Source organism: Hypomesus nipponensis, chromosome 1, assembly GCF_054491055.1.
Source record: "Hypomesus nipponensis isolate SF chromosome 1, ASM5449105v1, whole genome shotgun sequence".
In the NCBI taxonomy this organism is placed as follows: Eukaryota; Metazoa; Chordata; class Actinopteri; order Osmeriformes; family Osmeridae; genus Hypomesus; species Hypomesus nipponensis.
In genome coordinates this window covers 10,345,076-10,355,845 of record NC_140361.1, presented here as the reverse complement: position 1 = coordinate 10,355,845, position 10,770 = coordinate 10,345,076, and the positions used below count along the sequence as shown (strand labels likewise).

Sequence of the window (10,770 nt, the reverse complement as noted above, 5' to 3'; positions counted from 1 at the left end):
TGCTAGCTGAACAATTACTAACAGGAATAGCTTGCAGGTAAAATATGAAGGATGTCCATCATTGCGAAATACTTATGCCCTCTGGCGGATACATTTCCCGCCAATCGTGATCGTTGAAGGTTGTTTGAAATGGATGGGCCCACATTTTTTATAAGCGGATATTGTCGACTGTAATTTCCGTGTGTCCCATTATTTTCATTCCGCAAAATGGCGAACCTAGCTGCTGCCGTCGTTGCTGCCGCAGGCAGAGATCCAGCGGTTGATCGCTCTCTACGCTCAGTATTTGGTAGGTTCATTGGAAGTGTAAACCATATTTAGTTGACTTTCAAACGAACAAGCTAATAATTGTGGACTGTAAGATAAATTAGTGGCGTTTCACTATGGGTTCTGTAGCTAGGTAGCAGTAGCTGTCTTGCTAACGAACTAGGCATTGTAACTGTGTTGTGATATCGTTTGTAAAGTTCTATTGTATGTTGTATTGAAGAGCATGCGGCCATTGTTATAACAGGAACTCAAGTAACAATTGGCTTACTATTGCCTACTGGTAGCTGTCTACTCTAACAAAATATTTACCAAGAATCAACTAACTGTAATTCACATGCACGTCTAACATTACAGTGGGAAACATCCCATATGAAGCTACAGAGGAGCAGCTAAAGGATATTTTCTCTGAAGTTGGGCTTGTGGTCAGCTTCAGGTGAGTGTAAATTGTTCAAATAATCCTGGCGCACCGGACCTTTCTTAAACAGTCCTCTCATTTCTGGTTTTGAATTGTGTGTGCTCTCTAGGTTAGTGTATGACAGGGAAACGGGAAAGCCAAAGGGATATGGCTTCTGTGAGTATCAAGACCAGGAGACGGCCCTCAGTGCCATGCGGAACCTGAACGGAAGAGAATTCAGCGGCAGAGCTCTCCGCGTTGACAATGCAGCCAGCGAGAAGAACAAAGAGGAGCTCAAGAGTATGTTCTGAGAAGATTATGTAGACACAGTTAACCCAGGACCCAACCCAACGTCTTTAGTTGAGATGTCTCCAAAAATGCATGTCTCTGGACATATATTCTGCTGTGTCCAAAAGGTTTGGGAACAGGAGCCCCCATCATTGAGTCTCCCTATGGGGACAACATCCAACCTGATGAGGCTCCAGAGTCCATCAGCAGAGCTGTGGCCAGTCTGCCTCCAGAGCAGATGTTTGAGCTCATGAAACAGATGAAGGTATGCCCTCTTGCCCTCTAACCTCCTTTCATATTTGTACATCTCTATAGAATCATTCACAGGCTGTCAATGATTGGAACCTCAGAACCTACCCGTGGTCATCCTTAAATTGCTAAAGCCTTACGAAAAAAGTATATTGTTTCACTAACTCTGATACCCCCTGTCCAGCTGTGTGTGCAAAACAGTCCGCAGGAGGCCAGGAACATGCTGCTGCAGAACCCTCAGCTGGCCTTCGCCCTGCTGCAGGCCCAGGTGGTCATGAGGATCGTCGACCCAGAGATTGCCCTGGTGAGACTGGAGTTCTGTGGAGTACTTCAACATTTACAGACCTATTCAACATGTATATTTGTTTGTGTGGAGAATCACCCGTGGCTAGTCAGTGGTTTGGAAAAAGAACAATGCAGGACTTGTAACGTGGCTCATGGCTTCGTTAATTGCTCTGTTCCTTGCTGTAGAAGATGCTCCACCGTCAAACCCCCGTCCAGCCTCTGATCACCAGCAGTAGCCAGGGTGGAGGTGGGCCTCCCCCGAACCAGCCACCTCCCCAGCCCAACGCTCCCATCTCCCAATCACAGCCTATGGTGAGTCCAGCTCTGTCACAAACCCACACACATGCACAGAGACAGCATTGATGGATTGTTGAGTGAGTCTTCGCTTCCATGTTTGACCAGCCGGGCATGCATATGAACGGAGCCCCCCAGATGATGCAGGGACCTCCGATGGGTGGAGTTCCTGGACCCATGCCTGGACCGGGCCCTGTGGGACCTGCAGGTAAACAGCTATGACACACACACACACACACACACAGACACCTCTTCACTGAGTATGGCACCTGAGCAGTGCTCACTTTTGCCCTTTTGGTCCCAGGTGGGATACAGCCACCGATGGGGATTCCTCAGGGTGGCCCAGTTCCTATGGATAGGGGACAAGGTAATCTACCATAGGCGAGCAGTGTCTGTAGTAAAGCTAGGGGTGACACATGTCATTCATCATTCATTCACAGTTCATCCCAAAAAGCAGTGTCTAGTTAAGGAACATAAAATGACCTATTGAATGTCACAAGATGATCCTTCTGAAACATGAGACTGTCAGTGACAGAGAAGCTCAGTTCCCTTTCCACACTGTTTGCATCTTAATGTTCAGAAATGTTTGGGATCTCCCTCTCATGTCATGATGAAGTGTTGTGACATTCATTTTCATGTCTGTAGATGCATGTCATTACACATATTCTTCACTAGGTGTCCCTATCAGCCTGGGACTGCCTCATATTTTTAGGACAGTAGAATGTTGACTAAAAATGTATCAATTTATACTGTAATTATTACTGTAAATCTGAAATACTTTGAACTTAATCACTGTATAGATTGTACTCTGGGCATTTATGTTGTTTTACGGAGTATGCACATCCATTTCATTCACCTCAAATGTGGAAAGTGACACCAGTTTGTGTTTGTGTGTGGGGGAGCTGTTAACCCTATTGTGGGAGTGTCGCATGCTTTGGCGCTGTGTCTGAGTGTTGCTTTGCTCTCTCTCTGAGTTGTGTGTCTCCTGTTCTTTTCACTTAATGCTGGCTCAGGAAACCTCCAGCATTCACCTACAGGATCGTCTGGGCAGGCTGCTATCGAGCGGCCTCAAGGTATCCTCTACTTACTGCCCTTAGCAACCCAAGAAGGGATGTTATGGGATGGTTTTCGTTTAGTCATCCTGACCGAAGGTGTATCAAGTCTTAAGTTGACTATGTTGCAAAATTATTTGCAACCATTTTCACATGCATTGACACATTAATTAATTATTAAGTTATGCCAACAGTAGCCTTTGTGCTGTGGAGTCTGGTAGAAGAGTCTAACTGTAAACACTACAAGCAGAACCTCATATGACGAGACCTCTCCGAGTTCTGGTTAAACTGTCTTGCAAGAAGGTTCACCTAAGTTCTCAAACACGTTTGCGTAAATGAAACAGCCTGTCAGGAACCCGTCATGTCTTTGTTCCCAGGGGTGGAGTTACTGCACATGATGAATGGATGTTTGCTTATTTGCATTGCCATTGTGAGCGAGAAAAAGTTTGTCTTAGTTTCTCTCCATAGTACAATGGATCCAGAAATCCAGTGTTGCACATTCTGTGACTGGGGTAACCCAAGAGCAATATTATTTTTCACCGTGATTCAACAGTTTTTTTGTTTGTTTTCACCAGTAAGTCTGAACAAAGGTGATGTGTTTCTTTCCCCCTCTTTGTCACATACGCATCCTGTCATTGTCTCACAATGACAGATCCCCCAGACACAAGGCCTAACGTTTCAGACTAGTAATGTCCCCTTAAGATGTCATGGTTATCCTTCTGGGTAGTTTCTTCTGCCATCTTCCTTCCCCTGTTGTGTCTTGTTGTCTGTGTTGTGACTGAGCTCTGGTCCTGTCCTCTGTTGTCTTAGCTACTGCCTTGTGTTGCCCCTGATGGAGTGATTGTTGGGGTGTGATGAGTAAACCCTTGTTTTTTTTCTTTTAGAACCTGAAAGTCCTTAATTTCCTTACAAAAGGCCTGAAGGTCAAAACGTTCAGGACAAACCTCCACACCCTAGCAGAGTATGGGTATTGGTGTGTTCCCCTGTGTGGCATGTTTACTGTCCGTGCTTGCTGGTTGAATGTGTGTCTTGTCTCAGCAGGGCCAGGCGGCATCCCCCCCAGGGGCCTGCTGGGGGACGGCCCCAACGATCCCAGAGGAGGGACCCTGCTGACGGTCACAGGAGACGTGGTGGAGCCCAGGTGAGCACCAGCGTGGTCCGAGGCGCCGGCTCTGGATCCTGACTGCAGCACTTCACTCGACCTGCTTGGCATGGAGTCTGTTAACGTGTCTGTCATGCCCTGTCAAGACTTGAGGACGTTAACCTCACTTGGGCCTGGAATGTCATGGAAGTTCTGAGGTGTACAACCACCTTGTGAGTCTTGATGTTGTGCGCAGTGTGGTTGACTGTCTGTTGTTCCTCTAGTCGGGGGTTCATCAGTGCACCCCCACCCCACCAGGGCCCACCCATGCACATGGGCCAAATGGGAGGTGGGCCCCCCCAAGACATGAGAGGACCGCCCCACGACATGAGAGGACCCCCCATGGGTGAACCCCGCGGCATGATGGGAGACCCCCGAGGGCCCATGATGGAGCCCAGGGGACCCCCCATGGAGACCAGAGGTACCGGCATCACTCTCTCTAGATCCCACTCATGTTGAATCTTGTCAGTTGAGAGGTGTTCCACCAGGTACTTGTTGGATTATTACGTTCCGTAATAATTCTGGTTTTTGTATACTTCTGAAGGTCGTGACCCCAGAGCTGTAGACACTCGTGGGCCTCCTGTGTCAGGACAAAGGGTTCCCATGCCAACTGGAATGCCGGGTCCTGTCTCCCACTCAATGGGTCCTAACGCCCCTCCTTCTGCCAGACCGGTAGGTGCTAATCGCTGTAGCCACCCAATATCTGCTGTGTGAAGTGGACCTGTGTCAGTAAAGCTGTGTGTTGATGTGGACAGGGTCCTGGCGTCTCTGGTGTTCCCCAGGCTGGAGGAGGCTTCAGCCCCGGCCAGAGCCAGGTCACATCGCAGGACCACGAGAAGGTGGGTGTGCCACTTCACCACTGTATATTTCACTTCACCACTTGATATTTCAAGTTTCCTTATTGGATATTAAACAATAGGGACTGATTGTTGGCACATTGGGAGAACTGGGCAATCCAGCTCTACCAGATCACCGTGGGTTGCCTTTGTTGAAGGAATTATACAATAGGTTGGCACCAGCCAACTATGTCATAAAGTGTCATGAGCGTTGACTGCAGTTTCCTTCCTTAAGGAGCTGCAATTGACCTCAGTTGGTTCACCAGTATTTCTGTGCTGTTTCTAGGCTGCCCTGATCATGCAGGTTCTGCAGCTGACCCCAGAACAGATTGCCATGCTGCCCCCGGAGCAGAGGCAGAGCATTCTCATCCTCAAAGAGCAGATCCAGAAGACCGCTGGGGCGCCTTGAGGCTCCTCCCCCCATGCCCACACACAAACACAGCTCAAGGTTGGATGACGTTCCCTTCTTTCGCATGGCTCACCTTTCCATGACTGGCTGCTCTTTTTGAGATGTCCACATACTTTGCATTGTTGTCACACAGCTGTCAGTGGATTCGCAGACAGATCTCTTTCTTGCGTCCTCTCCGATTTCTTTTGTTTACAGGAGTGGCATGCTCAGACCTCTCAGACCCGTTTCTGACAGAAACAGAGCTGTTTCCTCCCCTTCAGAGAGCTCCAGAGACGTCTCCACAGCTTAGTTTGGAACATTTTGTAGACTGTTTTGTATTAACATTTTTTATGTGGAAGGTTGACCCCAGTGTTTTTGAATTGAGTGTTTATGTGACTCTCTTTCTATTAGGGGCTTATGTGTGGAAATTCAAGAGAGTGGTTTCATACTGCATTTCCCTTACTTTCATTTGTCAGCACTGGAATTCCCATGTCTGGATGTTTGTTTGTCAATAAAAGAGACAGATTCATTTTACCCACACACTTTTAATTTGTTTTGTGTTTTATCATTTACAAACAGATTGTGAGGGTGATAAGTTGCAAGATGCTATACAATTGACCTTGTGGATTTAAGTAACAAAGTCTAGCAGTGATTTCTTCAGTGCATGACTCAGAATAGACTACATGACTGATGGGAATCACCTTGACCATACTTCCTTCTCTTTTATGGTGTATCTAGAAATAAGACTATTTCCCAAAAACATTTCTAATTTCCTTGTGTCTGACCAAACATGGACAAACACACCCCAAAACAAATAACTGATTGGTAACATATCTTATGGGACTTTAACTCAGGAGGAGCCGTAAAAACGAGATAAGACCTGAACATGAACACAACAGTAAAACAGACCTGAAAGAGGATAGGTGACAACGGCAATAGTCAATCCTCGAGTTTAAGAGGATTCAACTTTCTGTCCTGTCGATCCTAATGTGCGGACCCTGGAACACGTACACCTGTCAAAAAGATGACGTAACATGGACCACACCTCTTAACACAGCCACCAACCTTGATCACTACCAACACAAACATTACTGTCACAAACAGTAATCAGCAATGCTATCCAGCAGCACACAAAGGCTTTTTATGGATGACGGTTACCTGACTCATCACTGAAAGGTTAAGGAACAAGAGCCAATACCTGAGCAGGCTTGACATCACACTACAAGGCTGTAAAATGACTTTTTCTAAATGAATACATTTATTATTTGTGATGTGCTCCGAGTTATTTTGTGGAGGTAGAATCCTACAGGTATTTAAACACACCTATTGTAGGAGTCACAGAGACTGCCAGCTCTGTCAAACTGAGTTTCAACACTATTGTGTTCCGCTGATGCAAAAAACTTGTTTTGCAAACCCGATATTTTGAAAGAGCAAAGCTTGTCCTTCAAAGAGGGAATAATCTCAGCTCAGAAGTTTTCCTTGTTGAAGTAGAATTTGGTCTTTCTGGGATCTACGTCTGAGTACTTCACACATTTCTTTGCAAGGACATCTGCCAAAGCTGCTGGGCCACACAGGAATGTCCCCACCACTGACCTATAGGACAACAACAGGACAGCGTTATCTATGTGTTGCATGTTAAATGAAGGGTTTAATCTGTGTTAAACCGCAGCATGTGTTTGAATGTGTACAATCAAATTTGGTTATAAACTTGCGTTGGGTTCTCATTGCGGACTTGTTCAAACTCCTTTTCCCAGTTTGGCCTGCCATAGTGTGTTTTCTGCTTCAGTCCTGTGACGACGTCCGTGTCTTGATCGAAGTGAACCATCACATGATTGGCCTGTCAGGAAGAGAGGAGAAAATGTTAAAGGAAACTAGTTCTGTTGTTGGTCATTGTAGTATAAATAGGCTCCAATACATACATGGCTCTGGTCCCATCCAGTGAGGTACAGTTTGTATGTGAGGAAGTCGCCCATGCCTCTCTCCTCCATCTCCCTCTCCAACACCTGCAGCAGATCTGCAAACCACTCAAAAGCACTTGTCTCTCGGCACAGCCAATAGAAGTAAATCTGTGAAAAAGTTGTCAACACAAGGTGGTTAATCAAACAGACAGGACAGTGCAGACATGCAAGACTAATGACAATGCCTTCACACAGCAGAAAAGCATCCTTCAAATTCTTTGCACAAAAGGTAGGTACTTTGTGGTAGTGTTGTCTGATGGCAAAGAAACAAGCTGGACAGGTTTAAAGGAGTTCAAGTTTTGGCCTGATATCTGTCCAATGTTTTACCTTTCTGGTTCGTAGCTTAGGGTTGGATTCTTTGAATTTGTACCAGATGGACTTGAGGATAGAAGCAAACGGGGTGACTCCAATACCAGCACCAACCAGCATGCTGACCTCATAGTCAAAGACATCCTCACTCGCTGTCCCAAATGGACCATCCACCCCCATTCTGAGGGAGAAGTCAACAATCACACCACAGCAAAAGCAAAAGGAAGACGGCATAGATAAAAAAAAATCAGAAACCTAGCTGTGGATCCAAGAAGCTGTTCTAGTTTCATGTTCATGAGTGATGCTAGAAATACGGTCTCTGTTCCAACTGGTTTGGTGGACCTACTTGGGACCCTGTGCCCCCTCGGGCAGTTGCTCCACCATGCTGATGAGCTTCTGGGTCCAGTCGCCTGCAGAACGGATGTGGACGCTGAAGAAGTCCTCCTCAGGGGCGGAGGTCATGGTGAAGGGGTGCCACTCCAGTGGGGAGATTTCCGGGCAGTTGAGGAAGACATACTGACCAACATCCATCTTGAATCCGTTCTTCACCAACTGCAGCTCCAACACCTTGGATGGCCGGATAACAATCTGGGACAGGGATGGAGGGACGAGGGAAGGGAGAGACAAGCGAAGGAGCGAGGTAGAGATGGAGAGATGGGAGGAGGAATGAATGCAAAGAGAGAAAGAGAGAGATATTAAGTTACAAAAGTGTCACAGCATAGCTGTTGGACCTAGAGGGGGAGAGCAGAGAGCCGGCAGGTAGCAGCACACATACCTTTCTGTACTGGACGTTCTGCATGTAACGGATGAATCGCAGCAACCTCTCACACAAGTAGATCACCATGGGACCAATCACCCACATCCAAGTCTGTTTGGCACATTGTCAATGTTTGTATTTTTTAGGACCATCTCCCTACTGATTTGACAGGAAACCAATGATCTCACGAAGTCCAAATGGAAAGAACGCATCTGTCACTGAGGAAACTCTCACCTGTGGAAACCCCCCTGCAAACTGCGGAATAGGACACTCTGGTTTTTTCCCCCAGTCATCCAAATCGTCTTTACAGTAGGTGAGGTTGTACGGTGAGCCGATGTTTTGCTGACTCCGCACAATGCGTCTGAGGAGGAAGTGAGAGGAAGTGAGTAAGCACCTCTCCCAACTGTCACCATGTGTTTTATGAAAAAGAATCACACAACAACATGGGAGTAACAGGATTCTAAACATGTATAACTATGGTAACAGGTAGTCAGCAAGTAGAGTTCACAGGACGAAAGGAGAACTGTCATAATCAAGGAGAGCCTTACCCAGCCCCATGGATGACCAGGCCAGCAAAAAATACTATGAAGAGGTGGTGTGTGTACCAGAAGACCTCAAAGTAGCTGCGTCTGATGACCTCCATAGAGGAAGTGATGATGAGGATGAGGCAGAGCGTGATAATCACCCCTGTAATCCCAGCAATGGTGGTGAACACGATATAGGAGGGAGTCTGAGGGACAACCAACCAAAGAACACTGAATTAATCACGTGATTTGGGGATTTTTTTACACTTTTATTTAGGGACAAGACATGACCATAACTATAGGGATTTCTGCTGTCTTAGCCTATTGCTCAAAAGAGACATGACATGATGAGTTGTTGACAGCAGTAGAGGTTATGAACTCACATCAGAGAGGGATCTGAAAGGGTTCAGGTATGTCTCATCATCCTCGTCTCCCAGGTTCGATAGAGTTGTGCTGAGCGTGTCATACTTCCCCTGTCTACTATTGTAGTACCATTCCATGTTGAAGAGATGGGCTATGGTGTGAACAGCTGCCCGGACAAGAACATTTTTTTATTGAATCAAGCTTAGAAGGGAATAGGGAAATTCCAATGGAAGATATTTTTGCTCAGAGATTCAGATTATTAAACAGATCAGTGTTCCACTTTTCTAAAAGTTGAACTAATTGGTCCAAACTATGAAAGCATATTAGTTAGAGATCAGCTTTTCTCCATATCCAATGCCTTTAGTTTTTGTTCAATATTTAACAACTTTTCATCCGGAACTTCCTTTTAACAAATAAGTTCCTGTGAAACCCCTAATCATTAAACTTAATGCCAAACGTGTGGTTATTTTTCATTATTTCAAAATAACCTATTGGCTCTTGTAGTTTGTAAATAATTCAAGTTGCATACCTGTCATCAAGCCAATCATGTATGCAACCATCTTATGGAAACTCAGATTGTTGTCCAGCTGTTTTCTCATTGTCCTCCCACAACACTGAAACATGGTAGTTCATCACAGAGACTGAGTAACGCGTTCAAATTCAACCCTAATTATTATGGTTATTATTAACCTTAGTAATAAACAGATACATATCTCCATTATTTGGCAGTAACTTATTTCATCATGAGCAGACACCTCGACAATGAGGGTGTGAGCCCTGTGGAACTCACCATAAAGGAACCACGAAGGAGAGAGAGCAGGTTCCGACACACAGGCAGCAAGATGAGCATACAGTTGAAGTTTAGGACGGCTGCAGGAGCCCTGGCCCAAGCCAGCGCTGACTGACAAACCAAATCACAATGCATTTAGAATTTAGAAATCAAATAAGTGCTACCTTGCAATATCTTATAGCTATCTAACAACAAAGCTATAATTTTATAATACAAAATGTCGATCTGTAAAATAGACAAATTCATCCTTTCCAAATTCACTCACCCCCAAAATGTGACGAGTGTAGAAATACTGATCCCCCAACTCGTAGATATAAAAGAACCAGACGAAGAGGAATATGTTGATTGCCATCCAGACCACCTGCAGGTCCAACCAGGAGACAGAATATCAACATCACGGCTTACCGCCAAGCTATAATTTTCCACAATATAAACCCTGAAATGTTGAGACTCCAACGATTGACCGAGCACTGTCACACTATGCTACAAGCAGCCCATATTAGGCATTTATAATTCACCTGCAGCACTCTTTTGAAAAATCTAATTAATGGCATAATTTCATTCTTACCTGTATGAAGTAAGTGAGTCCATGGTTGATAATCCAGTGGCCCATTTTGATGGACTTGCTTCTCAACACACTTAACTGCCAAACCTAGTTTACCTGCTGCCTTAGTGCCTGCGGGATTTATAGAACGCCCGCTGAAAACCACGCCTACCAAAGAACGGTCTAAATTGAGACAAGGAAATACACAGCCAGCAGTGGCCTTTGTGGACTTCTGAAATTCCTAAGGAAAGTCAACATTTCCATTGTACGTGACACTTCGGTCCTCCAGTTCCAATAGATAAGGAAGTTGTGACTTAATCCAAATGATCCGGTA

General features: G+C 45.5%; 2 protein-coding genes across 5 annotated transcripts; one reads left to right on the top strand and one right to left on the bottom strand.

Annotated features, from left to right (window-relative positions):
- Positions 1–62: 62 nt before the first annotated feature.
- cstf2 (cleavage stimulation factor, 3' pre-RNA, subunit 2) lies at positions 63–5,731 on the top strand. 4 transcript variants are annotated; one of them, XM_084689372.1, is made up of 14 exons: positions 63–286; positions 619–697; positions 789–958; positions 1,075–1,211; positions 1,380–1,499; positions 1,667–1,792; positions 1,883–1,982; positions 2,079–2,141; positions 3,868–3,967; positions 4,192–4,388; positions 4,512–4,639; positions 4,723–4,806; positions 5,090–5,251; positions 5,408–5,731. In XM_084689372.1, the coding sequence occupies exons 1-13, from the start codon at positions 208–210 to the stop codon at positions 5,210–5,212; spliced, it is 1,506 nt and encodes a 501-aa protein (XP_084545498.1). In that variant the 5' UTR covers positions 63–207; the 3' UTR covers positions 5,213–5,251; positions 5,408–5,731. The 4 variants fall into 4 exon arrangements, with proteins under 4 accessions (XP_084545498.1, XP_084545446.1, XP_084545650.1 ...); XM_084689320.1 differs by having other exon boundaries at positions 3,865–3,967; XM_084689524.1 differs by lacking the exon at positions 2,079–2,141.
- A 4-nt stretch (positions 5,732–5,735) lies between these two features.
- Positions 5,736–10,505, bottom strand: nox1 (NADPH oxidase 1). Its single transcript, XM_084698205.1, has 13 exons — positions 10,461–10,505; positions 10,158–10,253; positions 9,893–10,003; positions 9,632–9,716; positions 9,123–9,268; positions 8,764–8,945; positions 8,450–8,576; positions 8,234–8,326; positions 7,805–8,046; positions 7,477–7,639; positions 7,111–7,257; positions 6,904–7,028; positions 5,736–6,784 (listed from the first exon to the last, which is right to left on the bottom strand). The coding sequence occupies exons 1-13, from the start codon at positions 10,503–10,505 to the stop codon at positions 6,658–6,660; spliced, it is 1,689 nt and encodes a 562-aa protein (XP_084554331.1). The 3' UTR covers positions 5,736–6,657.
- Positions 10,506–10,770: the final 265 nt, after the last annotated feature.

Bases quoted from the DNA above. Each gene is read 5' to 3' on its own strand.
- cstf2 (XM_084689320.1), top strand. From the start codon at position 208: ATGGCGAACCTAGCTGCTGCCGTCGTTGCTGCCGCAGGCAGAGATCCA. The intron at 1,983-2,078 runs GTAAACAGCTAT...TTTTGGTCCCAG, and splicing joins GGGCCCTGTGGGACCTGCAG to GTGGGATACAGCCACCGATG. The intron at 4,389-4,511 runs GTACCGGCATCA...ATACTTCTGAAG, and splicing joins ACCCCCCATGGAGACCAGAG to GTCGTGACCCCAGAGCTGTA.
- nox1 (XM_084698205.1), bottom strand. From the start codon at position 10,505: ATGGGCCACTGGATTATCAACCATGGACTCACTTACTTCATACAG. The intron at 8,946-9,122 runs GTGAGTTCATAA...GTTGTCCCTCAG, and splicing joins CTTTCAGATCCCTCTCTGAT to ACTCCCTCCTATATCGTGTT. The intron at 8,047-8,233 runs GTATGTGTGCTG...TCCCTGTCCCAG, and splicing joins AGAACGTCCAGTACAGAAAG to ATTGTTATCCGGCCATCCAA.